This window comes from Lolium rigidum, chromosome 7 (genome assembly GCF_022539505.1).
Source record: "Lolium rigidum isolate FL_2022 chromosome 7, APGP_CSIRO_Lrig_0.1, whole genome shotgun sequence".
Classification (NCBI taxonomy): Eukaryota; Viridiplantae; Streptophyta; class Magnoliopsida; order Poales; family Poaceae; genus Lolium; species Lolium rigidum.
The window spans coordinates 33,080,404-33,102,590 of record NC_061514.1 but is presented as its reverse complement, the minus strand read 5'-3'; the positions used below and the strand labels follow the sequence as shown (position 1 = coordinate 33,102,590).

The 22,187-nt window shown below is 43.4% G+C and overlaps 3 protein-coding genes and 1 non-coding gene across 4 annotated transcripts; 3 read left to right on the top strand and 1 right to left on the bottom strand.

Moving 5' to 3' along the window:
- Positions 1-40: 40 nt before the first annotated feature.
- LOC124677799 (probable arabinosyltransferase ARAD1) lies at positions 41-3,053 on the bottom strand. Its single transcript, XM_047213753.1, has 3 exons — positions 2,480-3,053; positions 1,310-1,563; positions 41-724 (listed from the first exon to the last, which is right to left on the bottom strand). Exons 1-3 carry the CDS (start codon positions 3,051-3,053, stop codon positions 191-193), a joined length of 1,362 nt encoding a protein of 453 aa, XP_047069709.1. The 3' UTR covers positions 41-190.
- A 6,260-nt stretch (positions 3,054-9,313) lies between these two features.
- Positions 9,314-9,387, top strand: TRNAN-GUU. Its single transcript has one exon. It is a non-coding gene; the product is annotated as a tRNA-Asn (tRNA).
- Positions 9,388-11,353: 1,966 nt separating this feature from the next.
- LOC124677306 (peptidyl-tRNA hydrolase, mitochondrial-like) lies at positions 11,354-14,029 on the top strand. Its single transcript, XM_047213310.1, has 8 exons — positions 11,354-11,575; positions 11,661-11,745; positions 11,873-11,940; positions 12,055-12,105; positions 12,210-12,283; positions 12,857-12,915; positions 12,989-13,065; positions 13,675-14,029. The coding sequence occupies exons 1-8, from the start codon at positions 11,408-11,410 to the stop codon at positions 13,804-13,806; spliced, it is 714 nt and encodes a 237-aa protein (XP_047069266.1). The 5' UTR covers positions 11,354-11,407; the 3' UTR covers positions 13,807-14,029.
- A 719-nt stretch (positions 14,030-14,748) lies between these two features.
- Positions 14,749-16,404, top strand: LOC124670038 (cytochrome P450 89A2-like). Its single transcript, XM_047206558.1, has one exon. It carries the CDS (start codon positions 14,749-14,751, stop codon positions 16,402-16,404), a length of 1,656 nt encoding a protein of 551 aa, XP_047062514.1.
- The last annotated feature ends 5,783 nt before the right edge of the window (positions 16,405-22,187 follow it).

Sequence of the window (22,187 nt, the reverse complement as noted above, 5' to 3'; positions counted from 1 at the left end):
CAGGAATTCTCAATTCCTTTCTAATGGACAATATCTCCAATGAACAAACTAACTTCATACAACAACAATCACGCAATGTGGAAAACCATTCCTGAATAGTGAGAAACAAAAATGTTGTCCGCCTACTGTTACATTTGCAACTAACAAAAAAAAATTGAGCCGCCTTGAAGTGGATGAAGAAGAGAGGTGATCATGTACAATGGCACCGAAGTGGGATTGATGCTCCTTCAGGCTTCCGCATCTCCCGGGTAACCGCTTCTTGAATCATCGGCAACTTCTGATGAATCTTCTTCCATATGTAGTGAACAGCACCATCTTCACTATGATGACTGTTTTCGTACTCAAAGATATGCTGGACTCGAGCCAGGTTTCGTCGGAATTCATCCCTCTGCTGCTTGGTGATATTCCTCAAGTAGTTCATTAGCCATTTCGGTCTCATTGCGTTACCGACTGACACAAAAATGGAGAATTCTGTGTAGTCTATCATCCCTTCGAAAGGAAGCTCGATGTCATCGCTAACAATGACGGGTATGCAAAGACTGGCAACAGCATCAAATAGACGACATGAACTTGGGGTGTCACCAGCTGGGTGCAAGCAGAACTCCGATGTCCGCATCCCTTTAATTGATTGTTCGCGCCCTGTGGCATTGGGAAAACCTTCTTCCATGACAACATCGGGCTCATTAACCATCAAGTCCCATAATTTTTCACGTACCAAACCACCCTGAAAACAAATAAACAAATTAATCATATAGATGGTTTTAATTAGTATTCTGCAAGCAGTATAACCTAGGCTGAACTTAGCTACTTCACTCGATATACAAATCATATGGACAACTTAGTATAACAGCTTTAATCATGTGTTTCTGTCGTCACAATCAATCTTTACAAAAGGCAGCAGAAAGCAAAAAATTATGCCCTGAGTTCTACTAATGTACATTGCATAATCGATAAAGTCATGTTGACAGCAGAATGCTCTTCTGTGTTTATGCACAATGCTTCAGGTGATACTATCCAGAATAAACATAGACAACATAAAAAAAGCCAAACATTTATGTTTGAAGAAGCTAGCCTCACATATAACAGATATTTAGATCTTTTTAGTAGAATGAATCATTTATTCTATTTTTTTAGAGTGCTAGTTGCAGATATTACATAGGTGATGAAAAAACTTCAGGAGTCTCAAAGCTGGTAAAAATAATACAGTGCAAGACAGGCTCAAGAAATAAATTACAAACAGTATACATACATATTTTCACATTTTGTATGAATTTTTTGATGAAACCCAAGTGAATAGTCAGGTACAAACCCGGTGCCTGTGCTTGGCTCCCTTGAAGTACAGAAGAGTGGGGCGGTCCATGTTTTCTGACAGGTGCAGGGTGGGGAGCAAATGTGTGTAAGGTACAATAACATCTTTCAGCAATGACACTTGAGTGTGCTGTATCATATTAGAAGAGTTGCTTCCTGCATATTTCGAATCGAGTTTGTACCAGCTGCCAAAATCAACCACCAATAGAATTGCTGGAGCAATCTCCGCCCGGACATGCCACATTGCCATAGGGTCTGTCAAAGAATGCCTCAGTATTTAACATGACCTGAGCATCCAAAAGAAAAATAAGCTGCTAGGCCAATCAATCTTCACCAAGACATACACAACACACCATGCGATGTGTGTCACATGCATACAAGTAAGATATTTCCTCTGAAATAGTAAAGTGCTAATATGTAAAAAAAAAGCCAAAACTAATACGATCCACAATTAGTTTATTAATTGGTGATATTTCAAGGTAAGCTACTTCCTTAGGTTGAGAAAACGAGAGCATGAGAACCAAGAAACTTAACCAGCTATACTGATATCAATTCTAAGTATGTAAATTTTCTTTCTAGTTTGTGATTTCATTCATTAAGGATTATCTGGTGATATTATCCAGGTGTTCTAAGACATGTGGTTCTCAAAACGCACGAAGCATCTATAGTACGTCATGCAGAAAACTCAAACTATATCTAGCCACTAAATATTAAAATCGACAAAGATAATTTGGAGCTTTCATCTGCTCACACCTCACAGTTGCAGTGTTGACTAGACAAACCTTTGAAATAACTATTTTCAGAACTGTAGATGCATAATTATTGGCTTCAACACTTAGTAATCGCAGGGTGCAAATTTTCTTTGTTTGACTTAGATAAATCCTGCGTACTGAGTTTTTTTTTAATAGTATCCATGTCTTACTGATACTATGTTTCCATCCATGTCTTGTTGAGGATTGGTGTTGACTGTTAGTGTTCAGTACTGAACAATATCAACAAGAACAGCGCAGCCTAAGTAACAAGAGTGGACGAATGTACACAACTGGCAACGCCTAAAAAGGATGATGGTTTCATAACGATGCGCATTCCCATTAAACTGCGCTTGGATCAACTCAAACACACTCGCTGGAAATCGCCGTTGCCCCCCCCCCCCCCCCACAAAAAAAATTACCTGTCAGGACGAAGATGTGGTCGCGGCCGCCGGACCGGCGCCACGCCGGGTGAGCGGTGACGCGGTCGACGACCTCCCGCTGGCGTCGGTAGTCGGCGTTCCCCTCCTTCCTGCGGAAGGCGCCCTTGGTGGCGCCCCACCCGAGCTCCATCTCGGCGGAGAGCGTGGCGAAGAAGGGCACGAAGACGACGTCGGCCTCCCTCCAGTCCGCGACGACCCTCACCGCCGCGGAGGCAGGGGCAGAGGGGCGGAGGAGGGAGGCGAGGAGCCAGTACTCGGCGCTGTACTGCCGGATGAGCGGGCTGGCGGGGTAGGGCGGGTGGCCGCCGCGCGGCGGCGGGTGGTCCGGGTCGGAGGAGGCCGGGATGCGGGAGTCGGGGGCCGGCAGCGACCAGTAGAGGTCGAGTAGGCCGTGGTTGAGCGCGCGGGGGAGGTCGGCGACGTAGACGCTGAGGCGGGCGAGGTGGTCGTCGGGGATGGAGGGGAGGAGCGGCGGGGAGGAGGGCCTGAGGAGGAGGAAGGAGAGGGATAGGAGTAGGAGGGCGGGGACGGCGAGGAGGGCCAGCCGCTTCATGGCCGCCCGCCGGATCTCGCCGGAGATGGGAGGCGGCGGCATTGGGGTTGGGAGAGGGAGACTGGTGCCCCTCGAGACTGGAGAATATGATGAATTTGTATCCCAATTCAATATTCAAATTCTCGTCCAGTATGCAATTTAATATACTCCCTCCGTCTTATCAAATTTATCTTATATTTGTTTAAATTTAGATGATCTACATACTAGATTATATCTAGATACATGTTCCAATTGGTGGGCGTCTTGCTCAATTTGCATTTTTGATGTATGTTGCGGGCGTGCATGCATGCGACAAAGCCCTTGATCAGAAGAGCTACTCACATCGACAGTGTTGCTTGTGCGCGACCACCCGATCATGGGAAGCTATCACAAAGGTGTAAAATGTACTCTATCAACAATAGAATAGAAAAGGTGTAGAGACATGAATCACATGTAGAGACATGAATCACATAGACATCATTGATGCACCGACAAGGAGATCTAACTAGACCGCGAACACCATTCACTAATCTTCAGAAAATATTTTCCTTATCAGTTTATGAATGGTTTGCTTCATAGAATAATATTAGCTTGCACTGGGTATTGGCATTATTAGATCAACAAGGTACAAAAAAAAATCTATAAACCGATGAAAATTCTTTGTATGGTAAATTTTAACTCTAACAAGCTTTGCAAAATGAAAGTGTATAAGTACATTACCAACAAGACTTCCATAGTATATAATGGTTAATAGTTGGATGTTCCATCATATTTGCCAAGCAAGTTTATCTCTTATAAAAATTACACCAGTCACATAAGTTTGTGAACCACCTGAAACATATGTGAGCACCGAAGACTCATCTTTCTATGGGTGCGCCTTTAAATCTTCTGACTGAATAGGTACTACATTATTACGACTCCCTTCAATATTTAATAAATATCAGGGGTTTAGTTTATTACAACTCCCTTCTGATCTCGAGTTTATCGGGAGCACACTTACTAGCTCACGCACGACACACACACAACTAAGTCATGATTTCCGGGCCATCCTCCGCGTCGTTCCCTTCCTTGTCACACACCGCCTTGCCCGTAGGTGGGTGTGTGACAACCAGAATCTCCTTGCCCCGTCCTCCTGCATCCCTACCCAATGTTTTATAAAGGAGCACAGATTATCTCAGAGGGATTTGATAAGCTTCGACATAGGGCATGATTTCCTTCTAGTCTTATCCAAATATTCGATCACACCCTTAGGCAACCTCTACATAGACATATGGTAAATACACAGAGCTATACCTGATGCTATCTTCGAGTGTTGTTCCTTGGACTTTCCATAAAGATATGTGTATAGACCACGGAACACTAAAGCACTACCCAGCAAGCTGTCACAAAACAAAAGTGCGTAAATGTTATGGCATGAAAATAGTATGTCAGTATGTAAAAGATACAGGTAAACTCAAGATCATATGGACCAATATCTTATTTAATATCCACATTTCCAGGAAATGGTGTTTGTTAGAAAATGTTAACACTAGAGGGAGGGAGGGGGCGTCTGCCCCCCCCCCACACACACACACACATTGCACACAATTATTTTTCGATTGTATTTTCGTAAGGTCAAGGTACAATCTCCCCCCCCCCCATTGCACACAACTATTTTATGATGTTTAATTGTTGACTTCCAAGGGTGAGGGTTTCTCCTAGCAACGTTGTCTGTATAATTATGGCGAAGACCAGACCATCGAGTAGGGCCTCACTTTTGAACACCATACAAACTGAATCAATACTTGGGTGACGTGCCAAGTGCAGCTTGTAAACCCAAACAAGTAATTCCAATTTATTGCTTATTTGTTTCAAGAATTCAGCTAAAATCTACAAAGATATAGAGAAGGCCTCCCAAGAAATTTCCCAAAAAATAAACAAAATTATCTACGAAGTTGTAGCATGCAAATTTTCAAAAATTTGAAAATGCTCAATAATATTAATTTTAAAGATGTGTGTGCTAAGATTCCACTAGCTAGGTGTTCAACAACACTCAAGGACTACCCAGAAATATTTTGTATGCTACTTTATATTAGTAAAAGTAGTGTTCTTAGTTTGCTTGAGAGAATAATAATAGCTTGCAGCAAATATCTGCAACTAATGTGGAAATTTATTTACACTTATGCCATATGTATAGTTTTTCTTAGAAGAGACAATCTTTCTTGGTAAATATGATGTAAGATTAAACTATCACCCCTGACTACTTGGTAAGTCTTTTTCAGTAAAACACATGTCAACATCGATGACTAATATTTCCATGGGTGCACCTTTAAGGCTTTCACCTGAATTGTATTAGTGCATTGTTCCCGGTAAAAAAGACGCATTCGAAAGTAACCGAGAGCAAGCATAAAGTAATTACATCATAGCATGCGTTTGGTGGAAAAACAATTCTGTGAGCCTTAAGTAGTGTCCTCCATAAATCATACAAGTACAATTTGACATACATGTATATGGTACCAAAATGCATGCCTTACGCAGTCAACCAAAAAAAGCAATAATACCCATTAAATGGTGTCCTCGGGCATCTTTGTTATAACTCTTAAGGTTATCTCTTGTAATTGCACAACAAACATCAAGCTATTTTGCATGTAAAGGTGGATTAATAGAGACCCACCAAATAAAACTCATGCTCCAATTACCTTTGCAACGCGTCCTTGGATTGGAGACACATGTTCTCCATGTTGCAAAAAAAACATGGGATTTAAAATTTTCTTATCCCTAATAGTGTTGCTCATCATGTTTAAAATTTTTGATCCTATATGTGTCATAGAAAATATCGAACCCTTGAATCGAATAGATTTCCTACCCCACGAGGAAAGTGCCCTCTCCCACCTTGATCCATAATCCACCGTCTTTTTTTTCGAAATGAGAATACCCCAGCCTCTGCATCAATTGATGCATACGGCCTCATTTATTTCATTATTTGGTATCGTGTCTGTTACAATTCAAGGATCACATAAGGTCGCTACATGAATCAACGATCGAAATAAAACTAAGAGATACGTGATGTGTCTAATCAACATGTCACTCTAAAAACAGGTCGCCAGCTGAACTGGTTGAACAAATCCCGAGCAACCATCTCCAAACGGCTGCACCCAATAGCCATATCTTGTCGCCGCTCCTCCGGCTGTAGCAAGGACCACGTACGGATCCAGTGTGTAGTGAGGGGAATAACCTGCAAAAAAGATATTTTGTTTGTTTTGTTAAACACATAGTCATTCCTAGTGTTCCATATAGCCCATAGTAGTGCACAAGCTCCAACTTGGATTTGCATTTTTTCATGTTTATCAACACCCAACAGCCGGTCACCGAAGAGATGTGTAATATTGTTGGGAGGTGTGATATTCAAAGCTATGTGTATTATGCGCCACATAATTTTAACCAGCGGGCAAGATATAAAGAGATGTTCCATTGTTTCATCTTGATTACAAAAGCAACATTTCAAACTACCGTGCCAATTACGCCTCGCTAGATTATCTTTTGTTAGAATAACTTTGCAGTGAAGAAACCACATAAAAATTCTTATTTTTAGTGGTACTTTCAACTTCCAAATATCCTTATGCAAAAATTGAGTGTTGTCATTCATGAGATCTAAATATAGTGATTTTACTGTAAAAACACCATTGCTTGTCAACTTTCAAGTAAAATTATCTTCTTGATCATTTAACTGGATATGCATGAGCCGCTCAACAAGGTGTAGCCACCGTCCCCATTTATTTCCTCTAAGGCTTCTCCTAAACCGAATATTAAGGGGAGGGTATTAGTTAGGACAGAGGCTACCGTGACATTTTTGTTTTGCACTATATTGTAAAACGAGGGATATTGAATGGACAGAGGTTCATTACCCAACCAAGAATCTTCCCAAAATCGAGTTTCCAACCCATTTCCTACCTGAAATTGACCTCTACTGAAGAAATCATCTTTCACTTTCATTATACCCTTCCCTTCCAAAACGGTGAGTCCGAATCTTTTGTTTGAACCTGAGATAGTGTTTTTGAATGCAAGTATTTGTTCATGATTAACTCATGCCATACCCCGTCTCCATGAAGTATTTTATATAGCCATTTAGTAAGGAGGCATTTATTCTTAATTTCTAATACCTCAATGCCTAGACCACCTTGGTCCTTGGGCCGACAAATGATATTCCACTTTGTAAGTCTGTACTTCTTCTTCAGACCATCACTATCCCAAAAAATCTGCTACGAAAAAAGTCTAATCTCTTTCGTACTCCCTTAGGAATTTCAAAGAATGATGCCTATAGACATCTGCTCCTAGCTACCAAACATTTTTTCTTCAAGCCAGTCCACCCCATTATCAATGATATATTCATGTCAAATTGCCGTTACGGATGCATCGTAAAGGCCTCCGCAATGCATCTCTTCAAGGATGGGCAGTGGTGGCAATTAGTCTGCTTGTAACAATCAACTCTCTGATGGTAGCAGTATCACGGTGGAAAGGAAGCCGTAAAACTTGGATAATGACGTTGTTATAGCAAGTTGTGGCGTGGTATAAGAGCAAGTATTGTGATCACTGATGGTGTGGTGAAATATGTCGTACTCATTGCCCATTGGATTTATTGATTGAAATCATGAAATTAATTAAACAATAATGTTACATTGGAACCTCTTATCTTAAATTGATGTCAGCAACAATAAAAATAGAAAATATATTTGAATAATCATAAGCACATTTCCTTTAGTACCTTGGAGACAATTTGATATAAATGGATATCAATAAAATTTGAGAATTAGCCAGGTAAAAAAAACGTTTTTTGAAATGGAACTTGTAGAGTTGACTATACTGACTAGATATTGCTTGGTTCATCATTAAAACCAACACACTAAAAATTAAGAAAAATTCCCTATCACTAGTTTGACTCATTTTATTAATTTCAAGAGGGGAGAGATACATATAAGCATTGGAATAAAATACCACATCGGGGTCACCATAAACTTTATTATTTTATTAAGTATAAATGATTATGAGAGAGTCCGGCAACCTATACTTGACAAAGAGATTCGTGAAGAGATGACACCCTAGAGTTTTTTGTCCCATTCTTTCCCTTAACACTACATTTTTCATTTTCTCGTGTCAAGAAATAGTACTTTCTTTTATGAAAAACACTAGGTTTAATTTTATAAAACAAAAATGTCCTGAGCTTTCGAGAGTAGAGAAAATGACAAGATAGAAATGGAATCAAGAAAACTTCGACACCATAGCAAGGAGGATACAAACCATCTTTATACCTTGTCACAATGTGATGTAGGTGGGATACAACAGAGTGTGGCGTTTTGGAGGCTAAGCGACATGTAGCTATTTATTTTCAAACACTTAAAATTCACATTTTGAAGTTTCAAAAAAATTCTGAAACAAAATTCTAATGATGTATGCTAGACTAGTGTAAAATTTTAATGCAAACTGATCTGTATTTTAAGCTACACAAAATTGATAAAAAAAATATGACAAATTTTATAGTATTGAAATATGCACTATTCACTATAAAATTTGTCATAATTTGTCATTTTTGTGTAGCCTAGAATATGAAGTAATTTGAATTAAGATTTTACACCATCGTAGTATACATTATTGGCTATCTCTAAAATTTTATTTCAATTTTTTTGAAACTTTGAAATACGTATTCTGAGTGTTTGCAAATAAAGGGCTACGTGTAGCTCAGCATCCGTTTTAAGTTTTCCGGATACAACACCGCTTCTTCATTTACATGTAAGTTCACTAGCAAATGTTAACTATATTCATGCCATTTGGTGTTGTCTCATAGTTCATCGACACATATCCACCAAAAGAATTCATGATGAGCCACTCAAGAGCCTCCTTATCCGATCCATTCCACTTGCCATGGACGTCAACGGAAGGGAGTTGCAGCACTATGTCTCCGAAGCCTTCACCGACTTGTGCGATGCACCATGTTGGAGATGGGCTATGGTAGGAGCACGAGGACTACTTGGACAGCTAGATCGCAAGCAACTCATGTAGGGCGTTCTTCGTTCATTGACTTTGATCGGTGCCTACAACGATGAAACCCATGAGATGGGCCGGGGTAAGCAAATCAAACATTGGACAGTGTGCCTATGCGTGTGGGAGGTTTTGCTCGCTGTGAATAACATGTGATTGCTTTACGAGTAACCAACCAAGTTTTACAATAGAAAACAATGCCGTGTGTCAAACGAGAAAGCGTTATTTGTGATAAGTTATATACGTTCAAATTGAACCAGCATCGCCAAGCTGGAATAGCTCAGTTGGCCAGAGCGTGTGGCTGTTAACCACAAGGTCGGAGGTTCAAGCCCTCCTTCTAGCGAAATTTATTTTTCGTTTTTTTGCCTTTGTCAGTAATTCTCATCAGACTTTTGAAGGATAACTTTTACCTTCTCATCTTAGATTGCTGGCGTAACCCTTAATGCAAGCACAAAATCCACAGATTCTTATTAATAATCCCAACAGCAGTAATTTTAATATCGTTACCCTTTCATGTTCGAAACACTTTGGACTGATGCAATTCGAGCTGAGGATCATCTCATATTCGAGTTCTGGACGCTGAGCAACATATCCGTAAGCTAAAAACAATTCGACAAGTTTTTTTTTGTTGCCTTTGTCAGTAATTCTCATCAGACTTTTCAAGGATAACTTTTACCTTCTCATCTTAGATTAGCTGGCGTAACCCTTAATGCAAGCACAAAATCCACAGATTCTTATTAATAATCCCAACAGCAGCAGTAATTTTAATATCGTTACCCTTTCATGTTCGAAACACTTTGGACTGATGCATTTCGAGCTCATATTCGAGTTCTGGACGCTGAGCAACATATCCGTAAGCTAAAAACAATTCGACAAGTTGCGCACGGGTGTTTCTTCTTCGCCGATTCTTCGGTTTCAATCCATGGCATGTCATCGACGAAAACTAAGAGGTCGTTTGTTATCCATCATTTGGGCCTGGAATCCTGGAATTCATTTTGGAATTCCATAGGTGGGCTGTTTGGTTGCCACAGAATTGTGCTGTCATTTCATTTAGGAATTCCAGCAAAATGACTCTATGTGTAAACATGATTCCAAGCTGAAACCTGTCATTTGCAATTCTCTATGGAAGCCTCTACACATTCAATATTGAATTCACTGTCATTTGCAATTCCTGTGACAACCAAACAAGTGTATATTTCTGAAATTACAATGTAAATGAAATGAATACATGTATTCATTTTAAAATGCTACAAACGAAATGAAAGCCTGGCTTCCAAACGACCTCTAAATGGTATCATGATTGACTCATGAAGGAATTAATAAACAGAGCAGTTCAAAAAAAAAAAAAAAAAACAGATGTAGAATGAGCAAAAAACAAATATTGCGATGAGCCCAGCCCAGCAAGGCAACAGCCAAACAGGCCGTACCGGTCGACCACTCGACGAGACGACGACCACGCACACTCGCAGGAGCGGCGCCGTACCCGCTCAGGCGACGCGACGGCGCTAGAGGCGGCGGCCGCCCCACAATCCACAGGGCGCCGAGACGAACAGAGGCTCAGGATTAGGTCCATCGGCGGTGCCCCCGTCGCCGGCTACGTCGCGACGGTCGCCACTCTTCAGCGAAGGGCTTACCAGCGCCGTTGGCGTCCTCGCCGGGCAGCTCCGGGTTCAAACCACTTGCCCGGCGCCGCTGGGCCTTGAGAAGTTGGCTGCTTGTTCGATCTCGCCGCCTCCGTGGCTTCCTGATTACGCCCTCGGTTGTCGACTTGTAAGCGTTCTCTGCTCTCTTTTCATAGCTTGCGCTGAATCTTCAAGTGTAAGGTGGCTTGGCATTTGAGAGATTACTAATCTAGAACTCGGGGACTAATCCGAGCCGATAGTGTGAACAAATTCAGTGACTATTTCAGTGGATTGTATGCATAGGACATTAGGGCGTGTGGGATGTACGAGTTACTTCATCATGTGCCTTGGAGCTGTTTGATGAAATGCTTAAGCAAGACACGGCGATTATAATTGTGCTTTCTTCCATGATTGTTCTACAGTATTTGTTTCTTCTTCGAGAAGCTGCATTAGCCCGCTTAGTGGAACACACGGTTCAATGTGGCCAGCATGCATCATTTCAGTGCCAAATAATGCCATGTATTCAGTTTCTGTTTGCCGTGTGTTGCCAAATGCTTGTACGTCAGTAATGCAAGTCATCTGAGGCTGATAATATATTGTTTGATGCGCATGGCTTATGATATATGTATTTTTTGGCCTCTTTGTTAGGTGCAGCGTTTCTAGTGGACATTCAGAGAACAAATTCGTTTGCCATCTGGTTTTGCTCCTGTGGATGTCTGGATGCCTATGATTGAGTAAATCATGCGGGGAAAGCTTTGGATAAGATTTTCGCCCTTCCTTTCTAAGCGCTATGTCTCTGCCTGTCGGAATTTTTCAACGTCTCCATCTTCGTCGGGCTCCGTGATACAGCCATGGCTCTTTGTTGGTCTAGGCAACCCCGGCGAGAAGTACCAGTCCACCAGACACAATGTAAGTTCGCCTTCTCATCTTTCATTTGGAATTCAGTGGCTCGGCTTTATTCTCAGGATTTTCTTGCGCTATGTTCACCTTGCAGGTCGGGTTTGATATGATAGATGCGTTTGCGGAGTCTCAGGGCATATCCATGACCACACTTCACTTCAAATCTCTATTTGGTGAAGGTTTGGCTCCATCCATATGCCCCCCAGAAAGGATGTTTTTTCTTCACTTTTTGAGTAGCAGATACTCTGTTTACAAACTGCAAGGGATTGAACTGAGTCGAAGGTTCTCTCCTTTCCATTGATGCAGGGATGATTGATGGTGTCCCCGTCTTGCTTGCCAAGCCTCAAACATATATAAATCTCAGCGGTGAATCTGTATGTAATACTTTTTGGAAGACTTTTCAACTTTAATTTCTGATTTCAAACTTGCTGTACTTTAAATGCTTGTCATGGTGACTGCCCTCTCTTTTTTCTCTCTCCTTATTATAGGCTGGTCCACTTGCTGCCTATTATAAACTTCCACTTCACCGTGTCCTAGTGGTAAGCTTTTATGTTCTAATCTTCATTTTTTTTTAAATCATGTTCTAATCTTCCTTGGTTCTACCTTACATGGCGATCTGACTTCTGTGTTGTATGAGTGTCAGGCATACGATGACACGGACCTGCCATGTGGAGTTCTTCGTTTACAACCTAAAGGAGGATATGGGCGCCACAATGGGTTGGTAAACCTTACTGTTATGTGCATTGTGAAGTTTTTTATATGTGTATCCAAAGTTTACAAAGGGAAAACCATGTATACCAATGTTTTGTTTAAATACATAATAGAAAAGCGGCGCGTCTGTAACTTATCAGTTTAAAATGTCAGACAGTTCTCCTGGTCCTCTAATTTAATTTGTTTATATGTGCTTAGGTGACCTATCTCGCTGACCTGGTAGCTTTATGGTGCTTGCTTTTGATGAAGCAGAGATGGCAGAACATTTCTTTTGTTTGTAGATAATTAATAGGAGTACTTGTTCGTTGTTGTATTTATGCATACACCTTTTTGTTCATTGCATCATGTTGTCATGATCGTTTTAGTTTCTTTTACTTGTTTTCACTTGCTGTTTTACATAGCCTGTGAAGTCTAGACAGTTATTGAAAATAATCAGTATCATAGAGTGTTCCCTCTTTAAGATTTTTTTTGTGTGTGTGCGTGTACACAGACAATTAGTTCCCCAAGATCCATCTGATGTCTGTGGATAAGGGATTAATTTTATCTTGATATGAAACATTTACCTTGTTAGTTTATCAGGTTGAAGAGTGTGATCTACAATTTTCGCAAGAACCGAGAATTTGGTCGACTAAGGATTGGTAGGTTTGACAGCTGCAGGATTCAGATTTCCTTTCATTTTTCTGGACCAAATTCATAGTTTGGCTTATGTAGGAATTGGACGTCCGCCTGGTCAGATGGATCCTAAAGCGTTTGTGCTTCAGAAGTTCAATAAGACTGGCCGTGAACGGGTAAAAATCTCCATTGCTTTTCCCCTGGAGTTCTAGTTCAGTGGTGTGCTTTTTCTTTAGAAAAATAGGGATCGCTCCTGGGTTCTATTTCCATTGAATACGAAACCACAGTGTCAGGTTTCAATCAGCAAAAGCAAAAAAAAAAAGGCTGAGCCTAAGGTCTCATGGTGTTGTGCTTATTTTTTTATATCTTATCTTAATTGTGCTTTGGTTCTTGATGAAATAATTTTAGAACACCTAAACATGCTTGGATGACCCAGTTCATTCGCTAGGACAGGAATAACCAAACACTATTAGCTCCAACCCCCTTGGCTATATTCTTCAGTTAAGCATTGACAAAGTTGTAAAATGCTTCCTGCAAATGTCAAACACCTTATCACGATTAATCAACTTAATGTGTGGTATTTAATACAACCATTCTAGATAGACATAAAAATACTGTGGTTCAGACTGAAAATAGTGTGACTGGCTTGAGGAGTATTCCCCATAGCCTGAAGATATCTTAAGAAACACTTCAGAGTTCCATTGTGGCCGAAGCACAATAAGTATATTTGTTTTTTGACATCAACCTGACGCTCATGCTTACATCTTTTGTTGCTGTGAACCTAGATCGACTCGGCGATAAAAGAGGGCGCTGACATTCTGAAGATGGTGGTCACCAAGGGTCTGACGGAGGCGGCAAGACTGGCAAATGTAGAGCAGAAGTATAAGCACCTGGTGTCACACGACGAGCAGTTCTAGAGACTCTACGGACCGCTTCCCATGGGAAATGCCCATGCAGCATCCTGTTGGAGTTGGAGAGTTGGACTGTGGTGTCTGACGTGATCTTACAGTATTATCATAGGGTATGTACAATTGAGTCGATGGCCATGAAACTCTGAAGGTTGCTGTGCTAGCTTCAAAGTTCTGCAGTGGGCTGTAAGATTCAGACTGTCACCTTCCCTGTTAATGAACGTAGAACATAGTCAGCTGATCTCGTGCTCATCTGGAACATGCTCGCTATGTTATTTAACTTGCCCCATGGTGTCCCTTCGGGGACATCCGATAACTTGCCCCATGGATTGCCGTTGTTTCCTTCTTTTCTGGAAGAAACGAATTGCCGGTTTCCTGTAGTTTAGCCATGGTTTTAAATTTCAGTTTCAGAAATATTTTAATCACTACCGAAATCAGTGAATTCGGTTTTCCTTTCGGGCAGAGGGCCGAAATTTTCTCCTAAAATTCATGATTTTTTTTTTGTTTTTGAAAATAACATACAATTTATTTGAAACCATGTGTATTACTGAAACTACTGAGATATTTTGACCGAAACGTATTTACTCTTGGTTTATACTGACATCTCTGAAATTCAATGAATTTTGATGAAATCTCACTGTAATTGATTTCCATGCGTTTCGTCCACGTCTGGTTGCACGGAGACCACAGAACAGAAATCTCCAGGCCGACTCGATCGGCGGTGGGCACCGGGCCGAGCCTTCCATCTGGCCCCGGCCGCTTCACCAGGCGCCGCCACCTGGCACCTCTCACCTCTCGCGAGATCACGGTCGTATCGATAGGCGCCGCAGCGGCTTCGCGCCAAAACACGAACGCATACAGCGATCTGCAGCTACAAATAGATAGGCGTAGCTCGCAAGCTCACTGCGGCAGCATATACCGGCCGATCACCCGAGGTGTTGATTGTCGACAATGGAGGCAGCCGTCGCGTACCTCCTCCTCCTGCCCCCGCTCCTCACCTGCACCGTGCTCCTTTCCCTCCTCCTGCTCCCGGCCTCGAAGCCATCCAAACCCAGAAACGGCGCGTTCAGCCACCTCCCTCTGCCGCCGTCCCCGCCGGCCGTCCCGGTAATCGGCCCGCTCCTGTGGCTCTGGCGCGCGCGCTCCCGCCTCGAGCCGGCGATCCGGGACCTGCACCGCCGCCACGGGCCCATCCTCACCCTCGGCTTCCTCTCCCCGCGCCCGGCCATCTTCGTCTCCGGCCGGCACGTCGCCCACCGCGCGCTCGTCCAGCGCGGGCCCGCCTTCGCCAGCCGCCCGCCCGCCATCGCGCCCTTCGTCGTCCTCACCTCCGCCCAGCGCACCGTCAGCTCCGCCCCCTACGGCCCGCTCTGGCGCTCCCTCCGCCGAAACCTCGTCGCCGGCGTTCTCCACCCCAACCGCGTCGCGTGCACCTTCGCGCCCGCGCGCCGCTGGGCGCTCGCGCTCCTCGCCTCCGACCTCGACCTCGAGGCGGAGTCGGCCCGGAGCGAGGGTGGGGCGGTGACCGTCGTGGAGTCCCTCCAGTTCGCCATGTTCTCGCTGCTCACGTACATGTGCTTCGGGCGGAGGCTGCCGGCGGGACGCGTGCGCGCGATCGAGGCCGTGCAGCGGGAGCTCTTCTCGTCCTATATCGGCTTCCAGGTGTTCGCGTTCTGCCCGGCGCTCACCACGCGGCTGTTCCGGCGGCGGTGGCGGAAGGTGCTGTCCATCCGGCGGAGGCAGGAGGAGCTCTTTTTGCCGCTGATCAGCGCACGAAGGGAACTAGCCAGCGGCAGTGTGACGGCTAATGGCCATGATGAAGACGACGGCAGCCTGGCGTACTGTTACGTCGACACGCTCCTCGCGCACAGGCTCCCCAAGGAGGAGACAGGAGAGGGTGCATGCGGCGAGCGAGCGCTCACTGACGCCGACATCGTTAGCCTGTGCACGGAGTTCCTCACGGCAAGCGTCGACACCACGGTGACCGCGCTCCAGTGGATCATGGCGAACCTGGTCCGGCAGCCTGACATTCAAACGAAGCTCCGGGACGAGATCAACGCGGCGATGGCCGACGAAGGCAAGGAGGATGCTGTCGCCGAGGAGGACCTGTCGAGGATTCCGTATCTTAAGGCGGTGGTCCTGGAGGGGCTGCGGCGCCACCCGCCGGCGCACTTCCTGCTGTCACACGCCGCCGCTTCAACGTTCGAGGACGCGTCGCTCGACGGGCTCCGCGTGCCGGCAGCCACGTCGGTGAACTTGTCGGTGGCGGACGTGTCGCTGGACAAGGAGGTGTGGAGCGAGCCGGAGGAGTTCAGGCCGGAGAGGTTCCTGGACGGCGGGGAGGGCGCCGGGGTGGACCTGACGGGGAGCCGGGAGATCAGGATGATGCCGTTCGGGGCCGGCCGGAGAATCTGCCCCGGCATGGCGCTCGCGCTGTTGCACCTGGAGTACTTCGTGGCGAACCTTGTCAGGGGATTCGAGTGGTCGGCTGTGGCGGGGGACGGCGGCGTTGATCTGTCTGAGAGGCCGGAGTTCACAGTGACCATGGAACGGCCGCTGCGCGCCCGTGTCACGCCCAGGAGATGCCGGCTAGTTCGGCCAGTCTGACTTGTGTGTCCCTATATATAAAAGCCGGTGACTGAATTTCTGAATTAAATAAAATATTTTCATGTGGCTGCCATGACGTCATGCTGGTAGGGTACAGATTGAGCTAGCTAGTTGCAAATTTGAGCTAGCTTTACCTAGCAAATATAATAATACTGTATAACAATCTGCTACAACTAATGGAATGAAACAATTAGCATGGCGGGCATGTGAACCTTTTTGTTTTGTACTTTGCTATTAGCTAGCTTGAGAGAAATTAAAGCTAGTGATTTTTTTTCTGGTAAGTCCGCTGGATGGACATGCAAATCTTTTCTCTTTTGTGAGACCTTTTGTCACACGTACTAGTCCTTCAAATGGATTGCCGCAAGTTCACTAGCTAAAAATGTTGAAAAATAATTTCTGGGTGAGGTAATAAATCACTATATATTAGGAAATAGAAATACAACTAGAAAACAAAAAATTGCGAAACTGATTTGCTAAAATAAAAGGAACAAAATGTTCATAGCAACTCACTGTACACCAGGAACACCGGATAACATTACAAGGAACAAGAAAAATACACCCGGGAACAAAAGCCTTTGTTGAACTAATTTTCTCGAACTAAAGGAACAAATCTAATAGAACAAAGGAACAACTCACTATACACTACGGAACGACAGAGAGCATCACAGGGAATAAGAAAATACACCCGGGAACAATATCCTTTCTAGAACTATTTTTTTGAAACTAAAGGAACAAATGTTTCTGAACAAAGGAACAACTCACTATACACTACAGAACAATAGTGAACATCAGAGGGAACAAGAAAAATGAAACTAGGAACAATAGCCTTTGTGGAACTAATTTCCTGAAACTAAAGGAACAAATCTTTCATAACAAAGGAACAACTGACTATACACTAGGGAACAACATAGAACATCACAGGGAACAAGAAAATAAACCCGGGAACAATATCATTTGTGAAACTAAATTTCTAGAACATAAGTAACAAAAAATTTCGTCACAAAGAAACAACCCGCTATATACTAGGGAACAACAGAAAACATCGCATGAAACAAGAAATATACATCCGGGAACAAAAGTCTTGTGGACTTAATTTTTGGAACGAAAAAAAAAATCTCAGATCAAAGGAACAACTCACTATACAAGGGAACAACAAAGAATATCAAAGAGAACAAGAAAATTAAACCCGGGAACAATAGCCTTTGTGGAACTAATTTTCTGAAACTAAAGGAATAAAAAATTTAGAATAAAGGAACAACTCACTATACACTAGGTAACAACAAAGAATATCATAGGGAACAAGAAAAATAAACTTGGAAACAATAGCCTTTGTGAAACTAATTTTTTGGAACAAAAAAAAACAAGTACACACTAAACAATTATTTTAACCAACTACAACAATTCTAGTCCGAAAAGAATAAAAATATACAGAAGAAACAATATAAACAGAAAAATAAATAAAAAAAGGAATAGATACATATGCATTTTTGTAGTACAACACCTCCTAGCTAAAGCTCTCGTTGGTGGGCAAAACATAACATGGCTAGCCAACTAGGAGTATACACTAAGTGCCACTACACGACGACCGACCTTTGAGAAGGGAAAAACCCATCCCGCGCGCGCGCTCTCGCGACTACACGTGTCGCGCGCGGAACGTGTCCCCGGAAAAAGACGCGAATCGTTTTCCGGGTTTGGTTTTTTCCTTTACGTTCGGCTAGACCCGTTAACAAATATGCGGACCCGTTACGTTTCTTTTTCCCTTTCCACGCGCTGTACGTTTTCAAAAAATTGGGCGGGACCACAAATGATTTCTCCTTTTTGCTTTTTCCCTTTGTATTTCCGGGCTATGAGTTTTCTGGAGAATTAATAGGAGGGAGGTAGCACTTTCAAAATTACAATTTTTTTTTAAATTCCAACAGAGTGCTACAAGAAGACATATGTCGAAGCGAGTGCTACGGCTCGGCTTCGCCTCGTATCAAGGCGCCTTCGGCGCATTAAACATTAATAAACATAATGAATGGCGAAGATGGTTACCATTCAGTACAGGAGGATAAATTAAACTTTGGTTGAAGATGGTTGCAAAGAACTTAAATTTTCATTTCAAACATTACCATAACAACATGAATCAAACAAAAAGAGAGATATTTGAGGTGTACCATCACGTAATAAAGGAAGGCCTGAAAATCCGGGTTCAGCGTCTAGAGCACCATGAGGCAATGGAGGTGAAGAAACCAACGAACCATGCAGCAGCAGCAGCATCATCCTTGTTGTCAGCATGAGTTGTAATTGTACAGCAGATGGTCCTCGCTGTTATAGAGAAGGGAAAAATAGGTGGGAGAGATACTGACTGTACGTAACACTCCCCACACATGTTATGAAGGAAGGCATAGATTTATCCTAATCATAATTAATACAAATGCTAGAGGGTGGATCCTACATTTTTCGAGAACATTTCACCTTACTAAAGTTCTCATTACTATTTACATTGCAATTGTCTTTTCTCTTTTTATTTTACTTTTCAGTATTACTTTACACGCAAACTAACTTTCTTTAAAACACTCTTACTTGGAATCAAGGGAAGCTTATACGTATCCATTGATAGATAGTGACTAGGGACATAAAGACCGTAACCAAATTGGACAATTACGATTGTTTGAGTTAGAGACCGCGAACTTATGGTAAACTCCTTATTGGCTTTGGCGGTTGGTGCCTCGGTGACCTCTTTATATAAGACCACTACTGTAATTGGGCCCAGAGAACAACAAATTGGACATTAAGGGCTTGTTTGGTTGCAAGGGCTAATTAAACCAGGGAACTAACTCCCTAGAGGGAAATTAGGGGGGAACGTGGGATCCCCTATGCGTGGGGAAATTCTGGCCATTCCCCTGTTTGCCGTTTGGTAGCAAGTGGGGGGAGGGTGGTGCTCGGTGTAGGGGAAGGAAGAGCTCAGATAACTTGCCGGTTAACTTTCCAGCCAATACAAATTAGTACGATTTTTCATAAATAATCAGAAATTCAGCGATACAAATTAGTACAGAAATTTCAAGGAAAAGTCATAATCCGAAATACACAAATACTTATGAATTTCTCAAATACGTTACAGTTTTAAAACCTGCACAATTATAACTACAGAACAAGTTTAGCTCACAGCTCACAGAAACACTAGCAGCTGGGCTGTCCTGGCTGATCTCAATATCACAAGTTCATAATTCTCAAGTAGTCATGTCCAAAAGCAGCAACACTTCTGAAAAACTAAGGCGACAGTCAAGTGTATTGCACTGGTATTTCTCTAATCTGCATCAACACCGGGTACCGTAGCTCGACTTGTGCTGAATTACAAGAAACAGTATGTAAGTTGTTGATACAAGAACAAACAAGAAATGGGCAAGCGGGTAAAAAAGTGCACATATAGAATTGCACTTCTGAATAAACTTGTAGTATGATCTAGACAACCTCATGCTTTACTAATGGCAGCAGTTTATTACCTTGATCACTGTTGCTAAACCATATCGTTCCATGACAAGAACTCTCTCTACTACCAGCTGGATGCATCTAGTAGTTTTAGTCATCTCGCTAATAACAGAACTAGAAAAATGGTATTGTCAACTATAAAGAAACATCGGTGATTTAAGGTAGATTTAGGAAGTTGCAACTATAAAGGCAAGCAGTCCATGGCAGCAATCTCTTCTTTCAACCAAAAAATTCGAAGGATTGGGCCCTTGGTGTTGAGCGAGATCTCTCGATTAAGTTTTTGAAAAAACTACTTAAACACATTGAAACCCTTTCAAATTAGGCCTGCAATTTGAAATTCAAACTCAAATCTTCTTGTCTCTGTCCCCGTCCTCCCCGCCATCTGCCGCTCCCCCGCAATCCGCTACCACTCCACAGGCTGTCGGAGTGAACACGATTCCTGCTCTCGATCCAGATCCAGATCCAGCTCCGGCCGCTGCGACCATGCGCAGGAACTCCGTGCCTCACGCGCGCCATGGCTGCAATGACCGTGGAGGCCATGCGCAGGAGCTCTGTCCCTGCTCCGCCGCCGTCTTCTTCCTGCTTCATATCAAGAACTGGAATGTTGTCTTCACAACTGTGTCAGCATTCAGAACTAGTAAAACATAATTTAAAAATAAAGTGAACAACTAATGCCTGTGAAAAGAAATAATAGTTTCCACATCACAATACTTCATATACTCAATGGTTGTCTGTCAGAAAACTCAACAACGGTAGAGCATGTAATTCACCAAATGAAGAACTCAAGGTCTGCACCAAAACATTGTCCAGGTGACACAACCTGAGATGGATAAATTAGACTAAATGTATCCGTTGAGTCACTCCTCCTCGAGCGTGTGCCGCCGCAGGGCCGCTACTCCCTGAATAAGTGCTCGTCGTCCCTGAACAAGTGCTAGCTGAAGGTTCTGGAAGTGACCATCTATGTCATCTCAATATGAAGTTATAAACCAGAACAAAAATGATCAGGATAAATTGCTAAAAAAATAAAGATTAAGCTTATATGCACCACACCATATCATATAGATGCAGCTTCCGTGAATCACAAAAAGGAATTTAAGGCAACACTATTTCTTAACTTAAAGACAATGATACTGCCAGTACGTATAATAACTAAAATTTGGACTGTGAAGTGTGGACATTAGCACAATACTATCAGAGCTTCACAAGTGCACAATAATGGTTTCAGTAAGCTTTTGAACAAATGGAATTTTTTGCTAATTAATTTACCAAGAAGAAACAGCAGCTTGCCCTTGTACATTTGTCAATTAATTTGCTAGCCGGTTGTATGCAGCTTGCAGAGTTTCTAATTGAGGACAAAAACTGTGTATATATACTGCTCAAAAGATGCTGCATAATTTGATACCGTGCATGCTCTGAAATTAGAAGAGACATGGTCTTTGAGAATCAGTAAATCCTAATGCTTCTAACAATTTATATATACATTTCTTGCCTGTTAATACATGTGAGAATTACTTGTACTTGTAACAATTTATATGGCCAGCAACAAGTTACTTCTTGTTTGCTAGACATCTCAATTGCAGGAATTGCACCTACAGATATCAAGAGTAGTCCAAAGCAAACTAGAACATCTGCTTGCAAGATCTGTTGTATAGCATCAATAGATTTGAGGACTGTGGATGGAAGGGATGGGGGAGGAGGAAGAGGAGGTTGTGCTCGCCAGTATTTGAGGACTGCCGGTCCGCCGGAGTAGAGGAGACCGTCGCCTTTCCGCAGGAAGACCACCGTCGCCATTGCCGGAGCGGAGAGGAGCTTCGACGGAGGCGGAGTAGAGCTCGGTGGAGTAGATCTCGGCAGAAGGAGAAGGAGAACCGCCGAGGCGAAGCGCTCGGGAGTCAGGGGGCTTGGTCGGTCGCCGGAGGAAGTAGAACGGGAGGTTGAGGCTCCGCACGGACGCCGTCGCCTCTCGGTCGCGAGTCGAGGAATTGGTTCCCGACGTCTGGACTCGTGGATGGCTCTCCCGGGGAAAGGACGGGGAAAGGCCGGGTACTGGTCCCCCATCGACAACCAAACGGCCAGGTAGGCTTATCCGGGGTAATTTGGCCCGGGTTTTGTTTGCCCAGGGAAAACAGGCGGAATCGCTCGGGATTCGGCACAACCAAACGAGCCCTAAGCTGGGCCATTTCTCCCCACCAACCCCAGCCCGGCCCGAACCGACAACCTGCTCACCTCACTTCGTCTTCCTCATCACCTCGCACCCACGTTTCCTTTCCACTCCCCCACCAATCCCCACCAGACCCCACACACACTCGCCG

What these genes read in the sequence shown, in the direction of transcription:
- LOC124677306 (XM_047213310.1), top strand. Translation starts at nt 11,408, where the DNA reads ATGCGGGGAAAGCTTTGGATAAGATTTTCGCCCTTCCTTTCTAAGCGC. An exon ending in ATTTGGTCGACTAAGGATTG is followed by an intron (nt 12,916 to 12,988) that starts GTAGGTTTGACA and finishes TGGCTTATGTAG; the next exon opens with GAATTGGACGTCCGCCTGGT. An exon ending in ATAAGACTGGCCGTGAACGG is followed by an intron (nt 13,066 to 13,674) that starts GTAAAAATCTCC and finishes CTGTGAACCTAG; the next exon opens with ATCGACTCGGCGATAAAAGA.
- LOC124677799 (XM_047213753.1), bottom strand. Translation starts at nt 3,053, where the DNA reads ATGAAGCGGCTGGCCCTCCTCGCCGTCCCCGCCCTCCTACTCCTATCC. An exon ending in CCACATCTTCGTCCTGACAG is followed by an intron (nt 1,564 to 2,479) that starts GTAATTTTTTTT and finishes ATTCTTTGACAG; the next exon opens with ACCCTATGGCAATGTGGCAT. An exon ending in GAGCCAAGCACAGGCACCGG is followed by an intron (nt 725 to 1,309) that starts GTTTGTACCTGA and finishes ATTTGTTTTCAG; the next exon opens with GGTGGTTTGGTACGTGAAAA.
- LOC124670038 (XM_047206558.1), top strand. Translation starts at nt 14,749, where the DNA reads ATGGAGGCAGCCGTCGCGTACCTCCTCCTCCTGCCCCCGCTCCTCACC.